This window comes from Gasterosteus aculeatus, chromosome X (genome assembly GCF_964276395.1).
Source record: "Gasterosteus aculeatus chromosome X, fGasAcu3.hap1.1, whole genome shotgun sequence".
Classification (NCBI taxonomy): domain Eukaryota; kingdom Metazoa; phylum Chordata; class Actinopteri; order Perciformes; family Gasterosteidae; genus Gasterosteus; species Gasterosteus aculeatus.
The window spans coordinates 16,528,573-16,552,001 of record NC_135698.1 but is presented as its reverse complement, the minus strand read 5'-3'; the positions used below and the strand labels follow the sequence as shown (position 1 = coordinate 16,552,001).

The 23,429-nt window shown below is 40.3% G+C and overlaps 3 protein-coding genes across 6 annotated transcripts; all 3 read left to right on the top strand.

Annotated features, from left to right (window-relative positions):
• The first annotated feature begins 349 nt into the window (after window positions 1–349).
• LOC120808596 (troponin I, fast skeletal muscle) lies at window positions 350–5,219 on the top strand. Its single transcript, XM_040161593.2, has 7 exons — window positions 350–582; window positions 2,907–2,937; window positions 3,321–3,357; window positions 3,453–3,581; window positions 3,745–3,834; window positions 4,140–4,316; window positions 5,020–5,219. Exons 2-7 carry the CDS (start codon window positions 2,930–2,932, stop codon window positions 5,113–5,115), a joined length of 537 nt encoding a protein of 178 aa, XP_040017527.1. The 5' UTR covers window positions 350–582; window positions 2,907–2,929; the 3' UTR covers window positions 5,116–5,219.
• Window positions 5,220–6,821: 1,602 nt separating this feature from the next.
• LOC120808597 (troponin I, fast skeletal muscle) lies at window positions 6,822–13,016 on the top strand. 2 transcript variants are annotated; one of them, XM_040161595.2, is made up of 7 exons: window positions 6,822–6,988; window positions 10,404–10,433; window positions 10,611–10,647; window positions 10,736–10,864; window positions 11,152–11,241; window positions 11,545–11,721; window positions 11,994–13,016. In XM_040161595.2, exons 2-7 carry the CDS (start codon window positions 10,423–10,425, stop codon window positions 12,072–12,074), a joined length of 525 nt encoding a protein of 174 aa, XP_040017529.1. In that variant the 5' UTR covers window positions 6,822–6,988; window positions 10,404–10,422; the 3' UTR covers window positions 12,075–13,016. The 2 variants fall into 2 exon arrangements, with proteins under 2 accessions (XP_040017529.1, XP_077939208.1); XM_078083082.1 differs by lacking the exon at window positions 6,822–6,988 and adding an exon at window positions 9,811–10,049.
• A 646-nt stretch (window positions 13,017–13,662) lies between these two features.
• On the top strand, window positions 13,663–22,168 carry LOC120808602 (troponin I, fast skeletal muscle). Of its 3 annotated transcripts, XM_078083087.1 has the most exons (10): window positions 13,673–13,708; window positions 13,959–14,033; window positions 15,554–15,734; window positions 16,479–16,669; window positions 17,571–17,626; window positions 18,381–18,417; window positions 20,243–20,371; window positions 20,532–20,621; window positions 21,128–21,301; window positions 21,815–22,168. In XM_078083087.1, exons 5-10 carry the CDS (start codon window positions 17,619–17,621, stop codon window positions 21,887–21,889), a joined length of 513 nt encoding a protein of 170 aa, XP_077939213.1. In that variant the 5' UTR covers window positions 13,673–13,708; window positions 13,959–14,033; window positions 15,554–15,734; window positions 16,479–16,669; window positions 17,571–17,618; the 3' UTR covers window positions 21,890–22,168. The 3 variants fall into 3 exon arrangements, with proteins under 3 accessions (XP_040017537.1, XP_040017538.1, XP_077939213.1); XM_040161603.2 differs by lacking the exon at window positions 15,554–15,734 and having other exon boundaries at window positions 13,663–13,708; XM_040161604.2 differs by lacking the exon at window positions 15,554–15,734 and having other exon boundaries at window positions 13,671–13,708; window positions 17,595–17,626.
• The last annotated feature ends 1,261 nt before the right edge of the window (window positions 22,169–23,429 follow it).

Genomic DNA, 23,429 nt, shown 5'->3' with positions numbered 1-23,429 from the left:
TGTTGGTTTCAGGGTCTCACATGCTGCTGTTTGTCCGTCAGCAGCCGTGAAGCCTCCACCTGTCACATGACGGAGCGAACGGGAACATTAGACCTTGTGATGTATGTATCTGTCTTCATACATGCTCCTCTGTTACTAGTAGTACACTATTACTAGTACTCCGTTAGTAGTCTGCAATATTTGCATCCATCCATCCATCGGCGAGTAAATTCAGCCAATAAATCGACTCAATCCTCAACGAGGATGTTGTCATCTTTTTATTCTCATCTGGTTTCCTCCACAAAGACCTGTCATCGGTTTCCACTCCGCCTCCACCCGTCTTGAGCCTTTCCTCCACCTGCTGCCCTGCGCCTCTCATCAGGGTTACTACACAATAATGAGCTCTGCTTGTGGTCGGGAGCAATGAAGCATCAGTTGTTTATAATGGTCAAGTCGGGGGGTCGGGGGGGTCGGGGAGCCCATTGGCCTGAGAGAAGATCCACTTCCTTAAACAGAAACAAGCGGTTCCTCTTTGGGCAAATGCGATATAAAGCCAGTTCTAGTGCTGAAACCAACGAGAGGCTCCGACTGCGTCCTGACCAGGTGAGGAACCTTCTCCTTCTCTGCTGGGGGGTCCACCACGAAGGGGGCTGCTACCCGAGCTCGCTGACTGGCTTCCTGCGGGGTTTCTTTGAGCTGTTGGTGTTTCTGGATGTAGAGACTGACTGTAGCAGCTGGTTAGTGTAGGGAGGAGGAATATATATTTATTCTTTTATTCAAATGGTCCACTGCGAGCTTTTAGTTATTTATTTTAATCATTTGGTTCATTTTTGAGAGGTCGATGCTGCAGGTGTGAAGGTCTGAGGTGTATTTGTGAAAATGGACTCTGGGGTTATGAGTGTTCATATCTAATATTCCTGAGCTCAAAATGACTCATTTAACATAAATGACAGTTATTCTTCTATTGGATCTAATTGGTCTCATTCACTCATTCATCAGAAATCTGTCCTAGAAAATGTGAAATATTCTCTGAGTAGACAGTTTGTCAACTAACATTCTTACACACATGGTTATTAATGTAAACTCAATATAAACTTGGACAAAAGGCTTCTTACCGTGCACTAAAACATGTAATTCTATTTAGCGTCAGAGGGAGGAGTTCACTTCTGAATGTATCTACAAAGTAGTTGATGTATCGCCGGTTTACTGAGGGCCAGCAGATCACAGCTCATGTTTAGAAGATGCTTGTTAACATCATGGAGTCTTTCTTTGCTCTGGTATCTGACTTTGGTCCAACGTTATCTGATAATCAAGTATCAGTAAGTATTTTAGTAAACTCATTTATTGGTACATTTGCAGTGTGCTACAAATAAACGTGTGTATTAAAAAAACAATTGGGAGAAGGTGAGGAGTGAACATCACTGAAAGGTCACGGTACCAATGGAACTATTTAAATAGACTGCAAAGACTTACTCTATAAACAACCATCTGCCTTGGAAGCCTCAAATTCAGCGTTTTGCAGTACACCTGTCAATCAGCGGGTAGCCCCACCCTAAAGCATCCCCTGCTTCATGGTCTGTTTGAATTTAAAATCAAATAGAGTCGGGGAAGTCACCCAGACAACACAGTCCACAACAGACGACCACACACACTACAATGAAGAAATCAAAACACAATGGCATATGAAGCATGATTGACATCAGAGAAATAAAAAACCTTCTAAATGTGTTCATTAAAGAATGGAGCTGCTGCAGGGTCAAAGCTTCTCAGTGGTGGAGTCTCTCTGATGGAGCTCTGGAGGCCTTTGACGCACCTTCTAGTGCTTCTGGGGTGAAGCCAATCACTGATCCAGCCTTTTGATCATTCTCTTGGTCGTGTTTCCATCATCAACAGTAACCCCCACCCTAACCACACCGCAGAGCATAGCATAAGAAAGAACCCCAAGATCCCATGATAGAAAACAAGTGTTCCGCTGATGTCAAAGAATCAAAGCTGTCTTCTTGTTCCAGTTCATTTTTGTAGACCCCGATCTGCTCACCTGGAAATTTCACTGGGGAGACAACCTCCTTCTTTCTTCCTCCTCCTTGTTTTTTTTTTTCAACATTCAACTTGTTTCAAGATCACCCTGAGTACTGTGGAGGGAAGAAAGCTGTTCATCATCTACTCCTATAACCTTCCTTTATGCAAACTGCAAGGCATCTTGGGACACTGAGACCTGTCTACTCAGGTGTACCCGGACAACCCTTTGAAAACATTTCATTATGTGCGACATTAGGGCTGAATAAATCAAGAGAGTAGTAGTCATTTTCTCATAGACTTCTATGGAACCAGAGGAGTTGGCCCCTGCTGGTCACTATGGAGAATGCAGCTTTAATGAAGATTTGGGATTGCCGCCTGTAAATGACACAACTTTACCATAGCAACATTATCTTGATGTGTATTTTGTATTTTCTGAGCTATCTAAAAAGGATCTGTCCTTCTGAATCCGTCAGCCTTAGTGAAGGAACCAGAAATGTATTTTAGACACAGAGGCGAAGCTGGAGGATCTTTAGTCTCCATTGGGATGCTCTCTTTGGCACTCCGGATTGTTCTCCTCGGTCTCTATTTCAGAACTCGCATTTAAAGATGTTTGTGTGAACGGAGGAGGTATCGAATGTTTCCTGATAATCTTACAGAAGAAAGACGTTTCATGACCACGATGCCCAGGAGGACTATGGGACAACTGGACCTCAGACCCTGGTCTGGATTTAGACTCCAGGTTCCTTTTGGGCTGGTGTCCTGTTTCCTCTAATTGGAGTTATTATTTCTGAGCCTGAACCATCATCACCTTAATTCCTTCTCCCATCTGTTTGTCCGACCTCATACTTAATGACTTTTCTTTCATACTAATAAACCATTTAAAATGGAAATATTGTGTTTTTCTGCAGACTTTGAGTACAGAAACGCCAAGATGTCTGAGTGAGTATTTCTGGGTCTCATTTTTCCTGTTTATTTTTTATTTTGGAACAATAATGCTGAAGTTGAACTGTATCTAATCAGAATATCCTTGTATTGTATTTAAAACACGATAGTAGAAATGTAACTGAAACATTTTCCTCAGATTTCTCGAAAATTACAAAAAATGGAATCATGAACAGACAGGAGGTTTAATGAATGAAGTCATATGTAAATATGTGACTTTAGTCTTTAGAAGAGAATATTCAGGTGTTTTTCACATGAATTTACAACTTAAACATTGGAAATTGTAGTTTTTTATGTGAATATTTCCCCCATGTATATGTACGTAATTTCGTGCAGTAGAACTGTTGTCACTATGAAAAATGTTTTCTTAAACCTTTTAGGAAGAAAATGTCATCGAGTCGCAAGCATCATCTTAAGGTAAAATGTTTTTATTTGACATTGTTGAATGAAACAAATTCTAAATGACAAAAAATAGAAAATTAACTTTAATAATATGTGATGTTGTGTGTCAGAGTTTGATGCTGTCCATCGCCAAAGATCTACTGGAGGAGGAGGAGAGGGAGCGAGAAAAAGAGAGGGAAAGGTACATGAAGGAGAACTGCCCTCCTGTGTCGATGCCCCGAAGCATGCAGGAGCTGCAGGTATGTAACAACTAAACCATCGGTTAAGTTTAAATAACTAAACCAACAGTTAGGTTTCGAAAGCCATACTTGCAGTTAGTAGTTTAGATTAAATGTTTAAACCATGTTTGGGGTTCACAGCGGCTCGTGTTACCGTGACAATGTTTCTGCTGCTTGTGTTCAGGAGCTTTGCCGGGAGATCCACCACAAGATCGACGTGATGGACGAGGAGCGTTACGACCTGGATATGAAAGTTAATAAGTCCAACAAAGAGGTATAATCATACAGATTAAGATTTAACACCTGCAGAACCTAAGATTGTTGTTCTAACTCACTTAACTATATCTTGAAAGGGAGATTTTGCATAAATGTTTAGAAAACATTAGGACAGCCTTTTGGATTTTAATGACCCCAAATTTTTATGGTATGACAAGACAAAAAAAATCTAATTTTGGAATCCGCTAAAGAAAATCATGGCCCAATGAAGGATGATAGCATTCAGGGTTTATGTTTTTTCTCGGCTGTACTCGGTTATAAATGTAGTTGTAAATCCATTCTCAACTTTCATCCACCTTCCAGATCGACGACCTGAAAATCAAAGTCCAGGACCTGATGGGTAAATTTAAGAAGCCCGTTTTGAGGAAGGTGCGCATGTCTGCAGACGCCATGCTGAAAGCCCTGCTGGGCTCCAAGCACACAGTCAACATGGACCTGAGGGCCAACCTGAAGCAGGTCAAGAAGGAGGTCAAGGAGGAGGTGAGGTTTTAGCAGAGGCGGACGATTAGTATTTTAAAATTACAAATTCAAAATTTCGTATTTTAGCTCGACTGCTACGGAGGAGTTGGTATAGCAATGAAAAGAAAACGGACAGTGAATAAATTAATAAACGAACATGAAGCATGAGACCTGAGATGTGAGGAGATCTTGATCCTCACGTTAACCCATGAAACAGAAATATATTTCCATCATGTTAGGTTGTTTTTTTTCATAGTCTGAGCTTTAACTGGTTTAACTCTCTTTACCTTTTCTTTTGAAGATTTTCCAAAAATTGTGTTAAAAATGCTCTACATTTGGATGGAAGCTCTTTTCTGTGGAAACCTGTGTTCTAATAGAGGCAGAGTTTATTCCACATTCTTTTTTTTTAATCTAATATTTTATCGTCTTCCAATGATGTGAGATTATTTGAAAAGTCATTGTCGGCATTTAACACTTTTACCTCAGACACATCTCCAGAGAAGGAGCTACATGCTGTAGACGTGATGACGACGTGTCTTCATGCTTTCAAGACTAGTTTAATGTTGTACTTCCGTCCTGGACCTTTAACTCCATGCATGGAATTGTAAACTAACAGTAGCTAAGTGAAGCTAAAGCTTTGGATTCTGGATAGTGGAACGTAGGACTACTGGACTGTTATTCTGTGCGACCATCCTCTGATTTCTGGTCCTCTTTGGTCTTTCAGGATAAAGAGCTGCGAGACGTCGGCGACTGGCGTAAAAACATTGAAGACAAAGCCGGCATGGACGGCAGGAAGAAGATGTTTGAGGGCGAGGCCTAAATCAGCGACCTGTCCGCTCATAACAAAGCCTCAGCATCTTAAGTCTCCGTTAACATCGCACAAATACGTTAAATAATAATAAACTGTCTGACTCAATAAACAAACTGGAGGAGCCGTTTTATTCATACTTATTTTAAACTCAAAATCTGACAACTGGAATAAGAAGACCATACCAGAAGTATGCACTCTAAACTGCTGGCTGAGCTGTCGCCATGTTGAGAGCCACATGAGTCAATAAGAATGCTCCGGATTTCGTACATTTTAAGGAAACTAGCTAGCTGGACCTTCATACGCTAACAGATAAGGGTGACTTCTCAGTCCGTTATATGTTAACACAATTATTATTAAATAAAGCATTATTGCTATTTCACTGGGAATCTCCAAGTTACATTTGAAAAATATTGCATTAGTATTACATTAGCTAGCTCAATTGGAGGCGGAAGTTGGAATTGAAAGTTGTTTTTTTCACCATAACTTGACAATAACTTTTAAGTATCATGATGATTACTTTCTAGAAGAATTGTTAAATGTTTGACGTAATATCAATGGATGGGTGCAGATTTCATGGATAATGCTGGATGGATCTATCTTCATTATTATTTGTGTTTAAATTGAAAAATGCAATATGAATATAATTAGTCTATATACAAAGATAAAGGGAATGTTTAAATGTCGTAGTACAAGCCGCCCCATCGCTAACAGAAGGCTGAGAGTTGCAGATGGAGATCGGATGTAAATGAGTGGGTCCGGTTTAAAGAGCAGTAAACATAATCCGACTCTGAGTTAAAAACTTCTCGGTTGTTGCTGTTTATGACGTGTAAAGCTTCTAATGGTCTCCTCTTCAACACATCGTTGATGTGAGAAATATGACTCCAAATAATATCCCGTAAAAGCATTTGTCCCCCAAAAGCAACTGTGAGTTACATCTACATTCATGACGGGAACCTTTCGTGGAGCATAAATCGGATCACAAGAACAGAAACAGATCTGAGGTAAGTAAATCTTTGATTAATTTTGTTTTAGTTGATTTTCAACCCCCCTTTTTAAGCATTAATAATAAGTGTAGACATTTATTGGATAGTTTATAGCAAACTTTAGACATTAGCAAATGTAAGCATTTATTAAAGTACTTTAATTCAATGTAATTTTGTAATATGACATGCTTATTACGTGGTTGTGGAGTGCTAAATGATTGTAATCATTTCTTCCACGTTGGCTTTTGACCTTCATAGATGCTGTGTGTTTTTTGTCTTCCAGAGCCGCCGGGCTGCAGAATCAGAAATCTGTGAGTTCAAATTTCTTTTAATGAACCATATTATATTTATAACCATTGATAATTGATTGAAGAGGTTTAAACTGCGATTGTTAATTCCAGTTTGTTTCAATACTGCTTTTATTGTGAAACTCTTGACTCTGAGACAGGAAGTTTTTAAGCTGCTGATTACTTTTGTTCTGATTCAACTTTTTAAGAGGATTGTTGTCTCCTTCAGTTGAACCATCTTTTGTTCTCCATCTACTGAACTAAATAACATCCATGAGTAAAGAGACTTTCTAAAAAATAAAAGCATCACTCAGACACTTGACTCAGAGCCGTTGATTACAAATGCCTCTGTGGTTTAATCACTTTCCTGCTGGATGGAAGCAGATAATGCGGATAACAATCCTAAAGGGCGGGTTATTTATAATGAGGCAGAGCACAAGGGGGCAGATGACACTGGACTGTATTTCATGACCTTGCCAGCCCATTGGTTTCACCGGTAATCCGCTTCCATAACGAGAAAGTGGAGGATTTAGAGGCCTGTCACAGATTGCAATATATATACCTTGTTAGAGGCGTGCGCGGTGGGGACTCGGTCCGAACACGCCGGTGACAGTAAGACTCTTCTCTCTCTCTGTGTGTCCGAGAACGTCTGAAGGAACGTTCTTCTCGCGGGACGTAGATGCTTCGTGGGGTTCTTTGGAATTCAGATTTTGTTGGTCCAGAATCTGTAAAAAATGTTTTGATTTTGTTGTGTATGTGAATCTGTTCTTTTATCCAAATGGCGTCGGTAAAACCCAGTTTGTTTGTTGCTTTGGGAAATTCATTTTTTACAGTACGCTTTTTAGCAATTTGTATCAATTTTTGACATTCAGTTGGCGTTGGGCGACTCGTTTGGACACGGGTTGGAGAGACGTAGAGGGTTTTTGCCGTCTTTTCTTCCCGTAGCTTCTTCTTATTTCCCAGGACTCGTTTGTTTATTGCGGATCAAAGGCGACCTTACCACGAGGCCCCCGAGAGCCTCGCCGTTCATCCTCCTGTCATCGGCGCCGGGTTAAAGGGAAGAGCCGCTCTAATCCGCCCGGCTGCCCGCTTCAGTCTCCCGTCCCCTCGAAGCATCGAGCCGGTTTCGACCTCAAAGCCAACGTTAGAGCCCACTCGATCAGGGTCCTTCGTCCCTTTATGTGGAATAAGATCATCTACACCTCAGGGACAGGGTTCTACTTAATTAGTTACTAACTTTCTACTTAATGATCTTAAAAAAAGATAAAAACAATAGGAAACACAACATCTGTTGTTAGACACTATATATTTATATATATATATATATATATATATATATATATAAACTTTTATGAATTCAAACTACACGACAGTCTTAGTTTCTTTAGACTCAAGTTGTGTATTGACGCAAGTTTTATTTTAGTGTCTTTTAATATCAGGGTTCCTCAAGTTGAAATTTTGGATTCCGTTCCAGGTTTCTTCGTCTTCATCTCGTCCTCCTCTCCTTCCCGGCGTGAAGGCCATCGTCTGTATTTGTGTCCGCGTGAAACTCTTTGTGCGCCCGAGCTCGGCCCGACAACGGGGTTATTTTAGCAGCGCGCTCTGACGTCTTGTCCGTCCGAGGGATGTTCCGCGGCATCGGGTTACCGCCCCCCCTCCACAGAAAACCCTAGGCATACTCATACACACACACTCTGTTCCCGGGCCAGCTGTGTTTTGGGATTCCTCCACATTCTCTTTTAAGATAAGCCTGCTGGGATTTATTATTATTCTTCCCTCCGAATGAAGCGGTTGGGGGCAGCTGAGGCTCCAGGAATAGTCGTCCTTAATCCACCGCTCCGCCACAAACGCTGCCCGGCCCCCGGGACCCCCGATCAGAGGCCTCACAGTGCTTCCCCTCACCAAAAGACGTCGGTTCAGCCAGATAATTGTGCATGTGAATGCACATAGAGGTGCTGGAAGGTACAAGGTACAAGAGCACTTTTACTTCACTACGTCTTCTGGCAGTAACTTAGATCTTAAATTCAAAAGAGACAAAGGACACATTCATAAAATACCAGCCCTCAAAGCCGGTGTCTGGTTGAAGGCAGTCACCGTGGCAGCACTTCACACTCGGCTTCCCCAGGGATTCGATGACCCCCGCATGCCGAGGTGGTCCGGTTCCCACTGAGGAGGGGGGGCCTCCGCTAGGGCGAGGACAGCATGTGGACCCCCTCCAGAACGTTTATCTAACATAGGGCTCCATCATCCTCCTCACAGCATGAGGAGTGCCTCAAAGGGAAGAGGAGAGAAAAACTGTGGCTGCCTTTCAAATTAAAAGCCTTTATGATAACACGTACCGGGAATTTTATTTTGAAGATTCATGGTCAAATTTGTTATGGTCCAATTAATTATTGTTCCGTTGTAAGCGGCAATTTTCCATCAAAGGAAGTGACTTAATACTACAGAGAGAGCAGTAAATATAGAAATGGACTTTTATTTTGAAAGAAGTATTTGGAATTATATAAATTCATTACTAAATTAGCTCAGAAAGCGGCTATTCTTCAACAAAACCCACTTCCTGTTCAGAGTGGCTTCGATCTCCGAGACGATCTCAACAATAGAAAAATACTGCAGAGAGAAAGAGTTCTGTAATAATAAGAATACACTGGAAATAAAATACTAATAATATACACAATATGAAATATGTTCTCAACGGCAAAAAAACGAAATAGCCTGGCTTTGTTAGGGGCCAGTCTTCAATTAACCACTGGACCAACTGTACATTACGTATTTAAGAGTACCTCCACTTTAACAGTAACATGCAGCTTTAGTATTAATATCATATCACAATGACCATTTGTTTTACTGCCTTACTTTGTAACTGAATACTTTTTCGTTGTATTTGGACAATTTAGTTGTTTAGACGAGGGGTCAACAATTCTAGTCGCGCACTTTCTGTCCGGTGGTGGTGTCCAGAATTGCCGTGCGCAGCGAGGAGTTGGCAATTGTATATGGTGAAAAAAAAACACTTGGCAATGCTTGGGAAATATGTCGACAGGGACGAGCGCACGTAATTAGGAGAGAATCCGGTCAATTTTCAAAAAGTCAAATGACAAAAAAAATGGCCCACGGATCAGTACCGGTCTACGGCCCGGTGGTGGGGGACCCCTGGTTCAGACAGGTTTTTCCTCAGTCTAATAAAAAGTTTAAATAAACCCTGGCGATGGGGGTTTGTGTCTCTGCGTTTTGGGACGTCTGAGACCCGATTGGTTGACTCGGTCGCAGGACGTGTTTGTCCTTAAACCTACTACTACTGTGGAGATATTTTTCTACGTGCCACAAGTGTCTGGACTTAGAAAGAGGCTAAAAATAGCGGTTCGGTTGTTAAGGAATTAACGTGGCCTTGGTTACAAAGTTCAGTTCCACTAAATGTCCTGGATTTAACTTTGGAGGCCTAAGATAGAATCAACACGATCCAAGCGTGAAACGGGAGACAGGTGAGTCACCACAGAAGGACGGAGAAGACGCAACTCCATACGCAAACTACTTCATTTGTTCATGGATACGGTTATTGATTCAGTGGCAGCACATTGCAGGAGGACACATGAAACCAGGGCGACTGATGAATAAAACAAGATTCACTGAGAAATATGTTTCTGCTGCCAGGAGACGCCTTCATCGAAGGGGCAAGGTATTCTTTGTAACATAGGTCATCATGTCCCCGGACTCGCCAGCTGCTGTTCAGACTGGGCTTAAGTGGACCTTGTCACCATGACATCACCCATCGGTCGGTGGGCCGACGTTCTGAAGTCTGGGTTTTGGTATTGGCCATCTTTGTGATGAGGTTGTGATTTAGACCAAACAAATCAGAGGATGTTTGGTTTCATACAAGAAACTTGACCTTTTAGATTTCTTCCTCCACAGGGTGTTGCAGACGTTTGTTTTCATAACATGTTAAGACATATTTGTATGTTTTATGCCTTGAGTTTTTGCTCACATAGCACAGGGTAGGAATGTCATTTTAATGTGTGTTTTTGTTCATCAGATAACTTCCGGCCGCTAAGATGGCCTGCGAGTAAGTAAACAGTTTGATACATAAAATATATATTTATATGTATATCAATTTGTTTGTGGTCTTTTTTCTCATTAACTGTTTTAACTGGTTTTTTTTAAACTGTTTTTGGTGACAGACTTATACAACCAGATGTGTATATTTATATCTAACAGCCTGAATATGTGTTCCCACCTGCAGGAAGAGACTGTCTGCGAGGCGAAAGCACACTCTGAAAGTAAGACGTGGCTGTGTGTTTATTCCTGATGAAGAAGAGCACCCGTACTGTAAATATGATAAAGATGCCGCTCCGCTGTCATCCTCAGGGATGCATGCTGCTGGTGGCCACCAACATGCTGGAGGCCGAGGCGGGGGTGAAGGTCGGGGACAGGGAGAACTTCCTGTCTGATAAATGTCCTCCTCTGGAGCTGCCGTACTCCAAGGACGAGCTTGAGGTGAGACAGGACCAGGACTCGCTTTATGTGTTGATCTGCTGGTAAAGAGACAGTCTACAAAATAAAAGCACCATTCCAACATATTCATTTGTATACATTGTATTTAGGTCCAATCTTCATTTTTATTGGATAGTCAAAGTTAGTTTTTTTTGTTGTTGCCAGATTGTGTCGCTATTCTGTTGGTTGGGTTAGAATATTTGAGCCAGAATTGGGTTAACTCAGTTTGCTTTGCAATCAGCAAGAAAACTAAAATAAAACTAAAGACTAAAATGCTGTTTTCTCCTCAGGAGCTCTGCAAGAAACTCCACGACCAGATTAACATCAGCGAGGAGGAGCGATACAGCATAGAGTTCAAACTCAACCTGGTCATGACTGAGGTGAGACACTTCAGTTTCCACAAGCCACTTCCTCTTGTAACACGGACTAAATTCAAAATGTATTTGTGGAATGAAGGAGGGTAATTGAGAAATCACATGTATTGTAGACTTATGAGAAGCTGTGGGACTCAAGTTTCTGTCATTGTAAAACAAATAAAAACCATAAAGATATGTATATTTAGTTGTGGGTCAATTCATTCTCATACAGTTTCCATGTGCAGCAGCCTTGTTTGTTTGAATGCTTGTTTATTGTACACCTTTTGCATATTAAAGTCTATCCTTCCGTGCTGATTCCCCCTGAAGGTCAGAGACCTCAACATAAAGATTGTGGACATGAGGGGAAAGTTCAAGAGACCCCGTCTGAAGAAGGTTCGCATGTCTGCCGACGCCATGCTGAAAGCCCTGCTGGGCTCCAAGCACACGGTCAACATGGACCTGAGGGCCAACCTGAAGCAGGTCAAGAAGGAGGTCAAGGAGGAGGTGAGCTGCTTCCGGTTTATCGAAGCTTTAAATTTGTCATCCCTGTAGAACTCCATATTAAAATAGTTTTGTGTTATATTGTCAACATAACATGTTTGTGTTTGAATTGAATTTGAAAAAAAACCTGTTGTGAAATAAAAACATAAGTTAAATTATTATTCAAAGCGTGCAAATATCAACCTTTGTAATTTTGTGTTAAATATCTTTATTATTTCCGTATCAATCTTTTTACTGGTCATTACTTAATGTACAAATGTCACGTGTGTTCGCAGGACAAGCAGCTGCGTGACGTGGGAGACTGGCGTAAGAACATTGAAGACAAGTCTGATAGGAAGAAGATGTTTGATAGTTAAATGTGACCGCTGGGCTCAAGGACAGAATTCAGGTCCAATGTCTTTGTAACGGAACAACATGCTGCATATACACCATTTCCTTTGCTTTTATTGAAGAGAAGAGACGTAAGGCTTTTACAGGTAGAGGTTGTGAATATCTCGGATGATTTGTCAACTGAAGGTACAGAAGAAAGATGATAGTGTTTCTCTACCACAGTAAGTGATGATCTCCTCGGTTGGTTTTTCAGGTTTTTAGAAGTGATGACTGTGCAAACAAATCATCATTTTAACCCTGGACCTTTAAATTGAGGAAGTTAAAAGTAAAGTAAATCTAAATTTGAGTTACAGTTTTTACTTAACCATAACTTTGCAGTAGATTGGCAGGTTTCGGGTAGTTTCTGGATATTTTTTGGAACAAAGCTCTTTGATGTATTTGAACTGTGTGTACTGATGTCAGTATTAAAACTAGAGTGATGAATCCAACCTGCCTTTCTACAGTACAGCACAGTCGAGCTTCTGCGCCCAAACATGGTCATACCTGCAATATAACACTTACAAAATAATATAATACTTTATTTACTTAAATGAGTTTGCTGTGCACCCTGACAATATTTATTCTGCATTCAAATTTAAAAAAAATAACTAGTATCACATTTACAGCCAATCATGTAAGCTTCTAATTTAAAATAAGAGAACCTCCACCAGACTTTGGTCATAATCAGGCCGCTTGGTTCTCCAAAGTTTTCCAGTTTCAAAATCCATTAACCAATTTTCTGTCCTTGGTGTCTGATGGTAACAGCGTGTGACGTTAGCCAACGTTAGCATGGATCCTACGAAGCAGAAGTATAATTCAGCCTTCCGTCTGCACTGACTACAAGTCATCTTTTCTAAACTGTCCCAACAGAAGTGTGATGTACGTTCCTTCTTGTTGCTGTCACATTAAATAAGAAACTTTGATGTTCATCTTGTTCGTAGTGTCGTTGAATTTGTATCGTCTTTACGGTCGAATAGATTTTGACAATATTGCAGCCCGTAAACTTTTGCAGTTGAGTGCGATGTTCCGTCTCTGTCTGATTACACGTGGCGAGGTCTAGACGTTCGGGTATTGGGAGAAATGAAAATGAGAAAGGAAATCATCAAACACTTGAAAGCTTTGCTGACTGGTTATAAAAGGGACATTTCACATATATCTAGAAGCACTGAGAAGTTACTTAGCCATATTCAAAAATAACTACTACTGGTACATACTGTGCAATTAGCTCCATGATGAGAACTTGTAGAAGCTGAAAGACGTTATCTGACATCAATGTCTTCTTTTCCCTCAATCTGCAAATTAAGTCTCAGAATTAGAATTAATACCTGGATTTTTAAGATGGTTCCTTATTTCATCTTAACCTATAAAAAATAGTCTACTGTAAATATTAACGTCAACAACAAAACCCACCTGAAAAGGTGATGCAGTCTATTTTAAAAATCTTTCAAACCTTCTGGAATGTCCTTCCAGTTGGACCAGATGAGGTGAGTCATTCAACCTAGTCTCATTATTTGTAGATGCAAGTCATTTGGTCTCCAAAGAAATGGTAATTACCTGACTCTTGTTTTTTGTGGTTGCAGATAAGCTTAACATGATCTGGTGTGGTTTTCTGCAGAGGACGGTCAGTTCATTTTAATGTTGCTGCTGGATAAAATCAGATTAACTTTATTTATTGCATCATTCATGTATGCATGTACGCTCATTTATAGTTTCAGTGGCTCCTTTGTTGTATTATTACTTGCTCTATAATGACATGTGATAAAATTACACAAAACACTTTAATTATATCAGACTCAGTACAGGTACTGAGACAACGAAATGCAGTTAAATATGAATTTAAGTTAATAATGAGGTGCCTCCTTCATTTCTAGGCTCTGTAATCTCCAACCTGTGAAAATACCACTAAGCCAATAGTCCCTTGGTGGTTCCGAAATCTGCATTAAAAGGTAAAAAGAATTTCATGTAAATAATAGGCCCGTGTCTCATGGGCATGCGGGGCAAACAATCTGTATCGTTTGTTTCCCTAGTGTCACAAGAAGAAACACTGGAAGGCCTCAGCGACGTCTGGTGGGGGGGGGGGGCCCGGTTATATTTCCCCCCCCCCGCTGACAGCTGGATGGAACCCTTAGGAAACAGCTGCAGTCTCTCAGACACAAGCAAGCCGAATTAGAAACTAGAAGATGCTGAAAGATTAAATCTGAAATTAATTTTAAAAAATTGCTTAAAATACAGACATGATACTATTAGTATGTGTAGTAAAATTAGTGGTAGTAGTGTTAATAGCAGCATAGTACTTTTTGTTATAGTAGTGACACTCTGTGATACGCTACACACAAGAGCCAGAATATACTGGAGCCACAGACTACTCTAAGCAAAATGTCCTCTGTAAGATCAGGTCCTGTCAGCTAAAACGGAACAGCTGCGTGGCAGAGAAAGCAGTGCAGTGCATCTCAGTTACCACGGTAACAGCGCACCTGCGCTCATTAACGAGCTGCTCAGAGGGCAGAGAGAGAGACAAAAACATAATGAAACATAATCAATGATTATGAAAAAGTAAAGTAGATATTAACAAGCTGTTTTTTTAATTAAATAGTTTAGACTGTTTTCAACATCTTAAAGTTGAAGAAGGATTTTAAAAATGAACTCCACTGGAAAACTATGTTAAAAAAAGTTTAAATTCAATTATAAGAGCTAGAAAGTTGAAAGATCATAGCAGAAATGTCCTGAAGGAACAGTTTTAATAGCTGAAAGTGTGAAGGAGTTGAAAGGTGTCACCGAAGAAATAGAAGATGTTGGAATAAATATTCGAAGAACAATACTTGTACTGAGGCGGCATTCCAACAATAAACATACTACCATTACTAGCACCATGGTATTTTGAATCAAATCACATGTAAACATAAACATATAGTTATAAGCGTCACTACATAGTGAGGAAAGGACACCCGGCCGTTCCCGAACGTTCCTGAGGCTCGAGTAGAAAACACCCCCCCCCCCCCCCCACACACACACACCAGCATGGCTCCATCATTCCCGCTGTCTGCACCTCACTCAGATCTGTCATCCCCCCCGGCTCTCACTCCTATAGTCTGACCTGCTGTAAGTGTCTGGTTTGATCTGTTACTGCGATCTGATTTGGCTCGTGACACCTCTTTCTACTCCGAGTGATCCTCAGTGATTCTTCTACTCTAAATCAGTAGAGAAAGAGAACGTGTCAGCTGCATGAAAACAGCATTTTGTGTTGAATGAAAATCGGGAGCGGATCGTCATACAAAGGATTGGATGATATCTTCCTACCTATCCTATCTTCATACATTGTGATTTGAGTTAAAATCGCTACGGAGGTGGCGTTACTTTAAGTTATTACAAGGAACTTTTGCGTGTTGGTTATGGCGCCCCCTGTGGTCTACAGTGGTAGTGTCTCCTTCCCCAGCGTCCCTTTATAGAACATTTCTTTCTACTGCAGGGTCTCAAAGGGTGGCCCTCAGACCTGGTTCTGGTTCTCCAGGCCTCAATTCCCGCCAGAAGGTCCAGCACTACATCCTGGATCTCCAGAGTGGAGAAGCTCTGCTCCTGGAGGAGGGGGAGGAGCAGCTGCTGCCGGGAGCTGAGCCTTCCTCCTCCTCCCTCCAGAGCTCTGACTGAAGGTCCGACACTGCGGTGGACCTTTGCTGCTTAGCGGCTACGTCGCAGCATGCTGTTGCTAATTGGTACTAAACGCAGAGTATTTGGTCATAAACCAAAGTTTATTGACGAGCTGTTGGAGCTCGAGGACGAATCAGGGGATCACCTGTTAGAAGAAGTTATCCTCTGGGAAACACGAATACTCGTTGGTGAGGTATTACAGTCCGGAGGACTAAAATCAAAACAACAGCAATTGTAACTGATTATATTCATTTACAATAAAGCGGCATCTTTAAACTCTCCCTGTGCTCTACGTGTACTTTGACGTACCCCCCCCACCTGCCACCGCCTCTACTGACGGGAATTTTTTGCCATTAAGAAAGAATGCTTTTTATGAGATAGCCGTGGGGATAAAGTTACCCACATGGAAAGTCTTCCTCCCTGACTCGGTGCCCACATATCTTCATCCAGTGTTAATATGAGAGGCCCACGAAGCTTCCCCCAACATGAAACGCTAGTGCTTGGTAATTATAGAGCGTGAAAATGAGAGCTAGCTCTGCACTTTTTATTTAGAGCAATACCTAAAAGTGATACAGATCACTGGTTGTTTTGAAGTGGTTTGAAATAAAAGAAATTTTTCTTCTAAATATCAAAATAGTTTCCCTCTATTTTAAAGTCCATTTTCCTCTATCATGGCCTCCTTTCCTCCATTTTATTGCCCCTTTCCCTCCCTTTTATAGCCCTTTCCTCCTTTCCTCCTTCTTTAGTGCCCGGAGGCATGGGGTGGAGTCCTAAAAGGATCTCAGGCCTTGTTGATTTCCCCGGTGCCAGGCAAAGAAGAAGATGATGAAGATGATGATGATGGTGGTCATATTTCAGGACTTGGGTATAAAACCAGCTGCTGCAGGACTTCCTCCCACTGCTGCCTTCCTCCTCCTCCTCCTCCTCCTCTTCTCAGGTGAGTCCAGCTCTTCCTCCCTCCTGCTCCTCTTCCTCCCTCACGGATACAAAGGCTTTCTTTTGGGGTGGTCGTGACCTCTGAGGGGAAAGTTGAAGGACTTGTACTCTGCTCTCCTGGGTTTGAGTGAAGATGATGATGTCACTCTACCTTCTGAACTAAATCTGATCTGATTCATTACCGTCTTTATAATATATGTGTGAAATAATTACAGTTCGTCGTGGAAAGAATTCAAAGTTACAATTACTTCATTTTCCTTGGGGCTGAAAATAAAAGGATTTGTTTAAATAAAGGTTGTATTACTTTTATTGTTTTTTTAATTAATTTACATTTCTAGTTTTTAGGGGGGGGTTGTCTTTGTCTAAAGATTCTGGAGCTTCGATCTGGAAAACCTGGATTGCTTTTATCTGAAAAGTTTATATTATATTATTATTCTTAAAATAAGGTGTGATGATTTCAGCTTCTTTATTCTTTAATGTGATAAGAAAACTAAAACCTAATTATTTTATGTATTTATGTATAGTCAAAAGATTAAGAACCTGAATCTGAAGCTTGTGCAGATATGTGTTCGTGCTTGTGTGTTTTTGTGTGTGTGTGCGTGTGTCTGTGTGTGTATGTGTGTTGACTGACGACCCTGAGCAGTCTGTGCTGCCTCGGCACATTCCCCCCTCCCTGAAAGGAGTTGAAGTGTTGACTCCCCGGGGGGTCTGGGGTGTCCACCACCTGTAGAGCAGCTCACGGAGGGCGTCATGGCGTCACTCGACTCCGGGGCCAAACTTAGCGCCCCCCGCTTATCAACGGCTTTATTGGATCGCTTTTCATCAGGAGGGGGGGGCGCTGATATTTAAGAGGAGCAACAGATGAAACATCCTTTATTCTCACCTCCTCTTCTTCTTCTCAGCTCTCCGCTGTCTTTGTCCAACAGGTCGCGAAGACAAAACCCGCCGTCATGTCCGAGTAAGTGTCCCCTCCAGTTATTGATTATTGATATCTGATTATGTTTCATAGAAATGTTCAAATGTTTGAAATTCAGAAGCAGAATAAAGTACTGAGAAAAGGAAAGAAGAAGAGCAGGGAAGTAGAAGGAGAGAAAGCAGGGAGGACGGAGAGGACAGAATATAGAACAGAGGAATCAGGGGAGAAGGAAAGAAACAGGGGAGAAAGAGAAAGATGGGGAGGAAAGGAAATGAGGAAAGTCTGAGTCAAAGAAAGGCTGTAAAAAGAGAGACGGACGCAAAGAAGGAGGGAAAGAGATTAGAATGTGTGCAGATTATTAACGGGCCGATCTGTTGTGATACTGAATGGTATTAATAACCAACTTAACGAGAGGAGGGAAGGAAGACGGATGCAGAGAGGAAAGATATGAGAGAAGGATGGAAGGGATGGAAGTGAAATAAAAAGCTATTTTATAAAACTCACCGGTTCAGAAGAGAAACTAAATAGTATTAAATGAAAGTGTCTGTGGTAATACTGATTTCTGCCACAAGAGGCTTTACTAAGCTTCTATTCCGTGTCCTCAATATAATATATATAACTTTATTACATACAACATATGTTAAGTTTTATAACATCTTTAGAGGGGCACTGCTGCCTCGTGTGGCTGACTTCGGTATTACAGCAACAAACACTGATAAAACCTTTTTATTACCCTTAAGTGATAATTGAGTGGATTTATGGAGAGTTGAAAGTGATTTCTGTTTGATCCTCACAGTAAGAAGATGACTTCCAGCCGCAGGCATCACCTGAAGGTACGCTCACTTCCTGTCTGTCGATCCATCGATCAACCTCTGATAGCAGCTAATCAGAAGGTTTTTGATCACCTGATTCACTTCAGGAGAAGTAGAAAGTAGAAGTAGAATAAATAAAGTATTGTCAAACGGGTTTTATTTGAGAAAAGTTATTGTTTTAATCCTTTATCATCTGATATCTTCTGGAAGATATCCGTTAGTTAATAGAAAGCTTATTGATCAATAAGCTTACCTGGGGGGGCGGAGTTTTCTGCCACCTGTGGGAAAAGTATTTCTTTACTTGAAAGTAGTAATTCCATAGAGTAGAAATACTCTCGTCCAGCGTCTCCATTGAGAGGATTATTTCATTTTGCTGTAATTATTAGTGTGTTCGGTAACGTTGCAGCTAGTCAAAGCGAGCTAAAAAGATCGTAGCCGACCCCTCTCACCCCGGACAAAAACTGTTTGTGCCCCTTCCATGTGGCAGGAGGCTGAGGTCCATCAGGACTAAGACCTCCCGCCACACAAACAGTTTCTTCCCGTCGGCAGTCGGGCTCATCAACAGAGCCGGTCGCCCACTGTCTGACTGACATTCCACCGGTCACTCCCCTTCACACTGCACATGCCACTTTAACTGCAATTTATCACTTTGTCGTCACTCGTCACTCTGTTACTTGTTCTCTAGTGCACTTTATGCTTAATATTTTTTAACTTTTTTAATATTTTACATTTTTAACTCTAACTTCATTCTCTTGTTTTATACTAACCCATAGCCTTATTCTACTAACGCATTGCATTAGCATTTCATTTTATTACGTGTGCACTGCTGTCTTGTTGTCTATTGTTACACTGTCTACTGTCACGCTCCAACCGCCAAGATAAATTCCTTGTATGTTTGACATATTTTGGCAATAAATGTTTCCCGATTCCTGATTCCTGAAGATGAAGCTGATATAAATTACTTACACACGTTAATCTCTGCTATATTAAATTGAATCGTTGGATGGGTATTAATATCTCAGTGGTAAATGTCAGTCTTCTTATTTCACTGCCTTTTAGCTTAAATTACTATTACTACCAGGGCTCTCAAGGGAGTGACTAGAGACCGAAATGAGTGACTGTCACTCTGCTCAATGTGTGACACTTGAGAGCCCTGTATTACTATTATTATGGATTTAGCAAGTTATACACGTTAACATATTATTGTGTGTTTAATTACCAGCAGTATATGAACATATAAAGGTATTAATAAATATGAGATATATTATACTGGGGCGCCCCCTGTAGGTGGAAACATAAAAACACTCCCGTTAGTCTTCACTTTCTCTCCCACCTAAAGGAGGGGGGTTAAAGGACATGAAAATATATAAAATATAAAAGCCATGTCTACGTCTAACTGGAAGCTTTGACTGAGATTTACAGGACAACATATCACCTTCTTATGGAATACTTTTTATTAATTGTTTATAATAAGGTATTTTAACCTCTACTGGTTCATACCAATATTTGTTGTTAAGTTCCAAGTTGATTTTAATTAACTGGAGTAAAATATAGTTTAATTCATGAATGGATGAGCTGAGAGTTACAGACTTACAATTAAACAATTTCCCAAATAAAAGCTAATAAATAAGCATTTTCATATTGTACAATTACTTTTTTCTTCTTGGTTAAAAATGTTAACGTTTTCATATTTTCAATGTTTACATATGGAAGAGAATCATGGGGTGATCTCTTAGCATTTGGACTCAAATAAAAAATGTAATCACAAAAGATAAGCTTTCTTCCTCCACTTTCCTGTTGACCCCCGCTGACTTTCCATTGACTTTTGCATGATCATTTCTTGCAGAGTTTGATGCTTCAGATCGCGGCAAAATGGATTCAGGAGGAGCAGAAAGAGAATGAAGCTGTCAAGAAGGCCTACATGGCTGAGTCTTGTCCTTCGCCCAATAAGAGCGGGGACCAGGCCGCCCTCATGGTGAGACACACTTCAGGTCACATACGCTTCGCCACTCACCATGAAAATAATGAGCTCAGTCCGGAGCCCAAGCAAATTCAAACTAGTGGCAAACCTTTCCCTAACGTCAGGGAAGGTTTATGATCAATAAGTTAACGTTATGCTTGTTTGCGTTTTTAAGGAAACCTGCAGAAAATTGGCCGCTCTCATCGACAGAGTGGACGAAGAACGATACGACCTGCATGCCAAAGTGGGAAAAGCTGATAAAGAGGTACAGTTCGAGCTGCCCGTAAGCTTTATTTTTTTAGAGCTGTATTCTCTCTATTGACCTACAGGAGGCGACTCCTCTGGTCCCATAGAAGTCTATGAGAAAATGACTCTGCTTCTCTCTTGATTTATTCCCTCAGTAAACATTGTAAACATTTTATGTTTATGGTCTCAATCTCTAGTTTAAAGTCTTCTTCAACACAGCATAATGTTAATTTAGTGAATTGTGGTCCATTTAGTCAAACAGACCATAAAGCAGGGGATGCTTTAGGACGGAGCTACACGCTGATTGACAGGTCTCTACCAGAGGCATTAACGGCGTTACTACATCCTCCTCAGTCCTTCCTGTTCACTGGTTGCAAAAAACAAGATGCCAATGGCAAGCTAGCAGCTTTGAAACAACAGTCATCTAACTAGCAGTTGACGTGATGATTGCGTCCACTTCTCACATATGGTCTAAGCCGTAAATCTCTTTTCTCTCATTGGTCTGGTCCTTGGTTGCTCTCCAAGATCGAAGACCTGAAGATCAAAGTGGTCGAACTGGCCGGAGTGAAGAAACCCGCCCTGAAAAGAGTGCGCATGTCTGCCGACGCCATGCTGAAGGCCCTGCTGGGCTCCAAGCACACGGTCAACATGGACCTGAGGGCCAACCTGAAGCAGGTCAAGAAGGAGGTCAAGGAGGAGGTGAGTCCTCTCCATCTGAACACATATCTCATATTCATCGAGTCTCTACAGGGAGAGACCTGGGAAACGGTAGTTAATCTTAGCTGTTGGGAGCTAGTTAACATTAGCTGTGGGCATTGAATGGTAGTCGACACCGTTGACTGTTATCAGCACCGTTAACAGGAGTACAGTCCTGCACCAGAGATATTATGGTGCAACTTAATTTTTTAAATTTTGTTTTTATGAAAAGAAAAACACTACATTATTATCAGAAATTAAAAGGATCTGTTAAGAACTTTATCTCTAAACATCTTAATCTTTATTTTAAGGGTGCATCCCTAAAAAATGGTAAATAATTAAATAAAACACATTAATTGAATTGTGTGTTTTTATACAAATAAATACTATGGATGACTACTATCAAAATAGAACATTTGGAGTTATTTTGGGAAAAATCATCAGTATCTCAGATTATTTTTATCCTTAAAACTACTCGGTGTCCATTTTTGACTTTGGACTGTTTGTGTCTCGTAGTCTGTGGAGGCCGGCGACTGGCGTAAGAACATCGAGGACAAGGCAGACAGAAAGAAGATGTTTGAGACTTCCTAAAGACTCCAACCGCCGCCGCCGGCCGTTAGCACACTTTATTGGATTTATAATTGAATTGAAAGAAGCTTCTCTTTTTTGTTTCATTCAAACTATGAGTCTCAACTCGGCCTGTTTTTGTAAATTTTGTAAAGCGAGAAAAGGTCCCTTTAGCTTCTCTTACTTCTCGTTAACTTTTATTCTGAAATGAGACTTCCTGTTTCCTCCTTTGCTGCTGAGGTTCACTTTTGACTTCCTGCTTCATATTGTCTTTGGTAATAAATGTGCTTGTTTTCTCCTCAACGTCTGCTCGTCGTGGTGAAGAATTCAAACTCACATTCATCCGATCAAAACGAGAATTACCTGAATTCTTTCTTAAAGCGACAAAATACTTTTTTTGAGATTACAGTAAATTCATATTAGCTGTATTCTAAAATTACCTCTTTATTCTAAAAGCAATTTATTAACTGCCCCTGAGATTAAACTCTGACAGATTAATATGAATGTGACTCTCCAATATTTACGTTTTCAAATTACTTTCACTCTTTCTTTATTTTCAGCAGATTTAAAACATATAAAATTTCCCATTTTGAATAAACATAAGATACTCTTGATAAACTCTTTCTTTTGAAAAAAAAGTTTTTATTTAAGATTTTAATTTAGTATTTAACCACAAATATAAAGCGATAACATCCCATGTAATATCACTTCCTATTATTTGTTTTCATCTTCAATTACTTTTGACATGTAATTACAAAATGTAATTTATTATTATACTTAATAATACTTTTCCATGTTAATACAATGACAAAATATTCTGCAATAATTTGTGTTTGCATTAATAAGCACAGATAAACATAATAATGAACAAAGTAATTACTTTTTTATTCTGTCAGCAAGTAGAACGTCTCATATGGAAACATTTCATTCCGTTAAAGCTGTTTATTAATATTCTCCTCATCTACGTTAGTTCATTAACATTAATAAACATTTAATAATCATGATTATATCCCAGAACATTGTTTTAAAGTGTCCTTCGTAGAGGACTTCCGGTTCCACACCTTTTCTTCTTTAGTGTCTTCCTCAGGAAGGAAGGAGACCTTTCCTTCTTTAAATTACAAATGTACATTGAACAAAACATTAGACAACATTTTGTGCTACAGGAGGTCTTTAAAATTACTGTATTATCATTATTATATTATTATTTGCTAATGGACAGAGATGGTCTCAACCAACAGAAGGTGGGTGAAGTCTCATTTTATTCAGTTATTGTGTGATTTTGGTCTCCTTTTAACATATTTCACCAGTAAATGCTGTGTTATACGGTTTGAAAGTACCATTATTGGTCTTTGTATTAACTGTTGTGTTATTTGTCTCTTTGTGTTTTCAGAGTGTGGATCTGAAAATCAGCAGCAGTGTAGAAGGTAGAACGTTTTTATCTTTTATTCATATTTTATGACAAGAAATCCCTTTTTGTTATTGTGGTTGAATATTATCTTAAATGTATTATCCTAAACTTTGTCACATCTAAAATACCTGTTAAAATTTACAAAAAACATTTCCA

Coding starts and splice junctions, on each gene's coding strand:
- LOC120808597 (XM_040161595.2), top strand. Junction 10,865..11,151: donor ACTCCAAGGACGAGCTTGAG/GTGAGACAGGAC, acceptor TTTTCTCCTCAG/GAGCTCTGCAAGAAACTCCA. Junction 11,242..11,544: donor TCAACCTGGTCATGACTGAG/GTGAGACACTTC, acceptor TTCCCCCTGAAG/GTCAGAGACCTCAACATAAA.
- LOC120808596 (XM_040161593.2), top strand. Junction 3,358..3,452: donor GTCGCAAGCATCATCTTAAG/GTAAAATGTTTT, acceptor GTTGTGTGTCAG/AGTTTGATGCTGTCCATCGC. Junction 4,317..5,019: donor AGAAGGAGGTCAAGGAGGAG/GTGAGGTTTTAG, acceptor TTGGTCTTTCAG/GATAAAGAGCTGCGAGACGT.
- LOC120808602 (XM_040161603.2), top strand. Junction 18,418..20,242: donor GCCGCAGGCATCACCTGAAG/GTACGCTCACTT, acceptor CATTTCTTGCAG/AGTTTGATGCTTCAGATCGC. Junction 20,372..20,531: donor GGGACCAGGCCGCCCTCATG/GTGAGACACACT, acceptor TGCGTTTTTAAG/GAAACCTGCAGAAAATTGGC.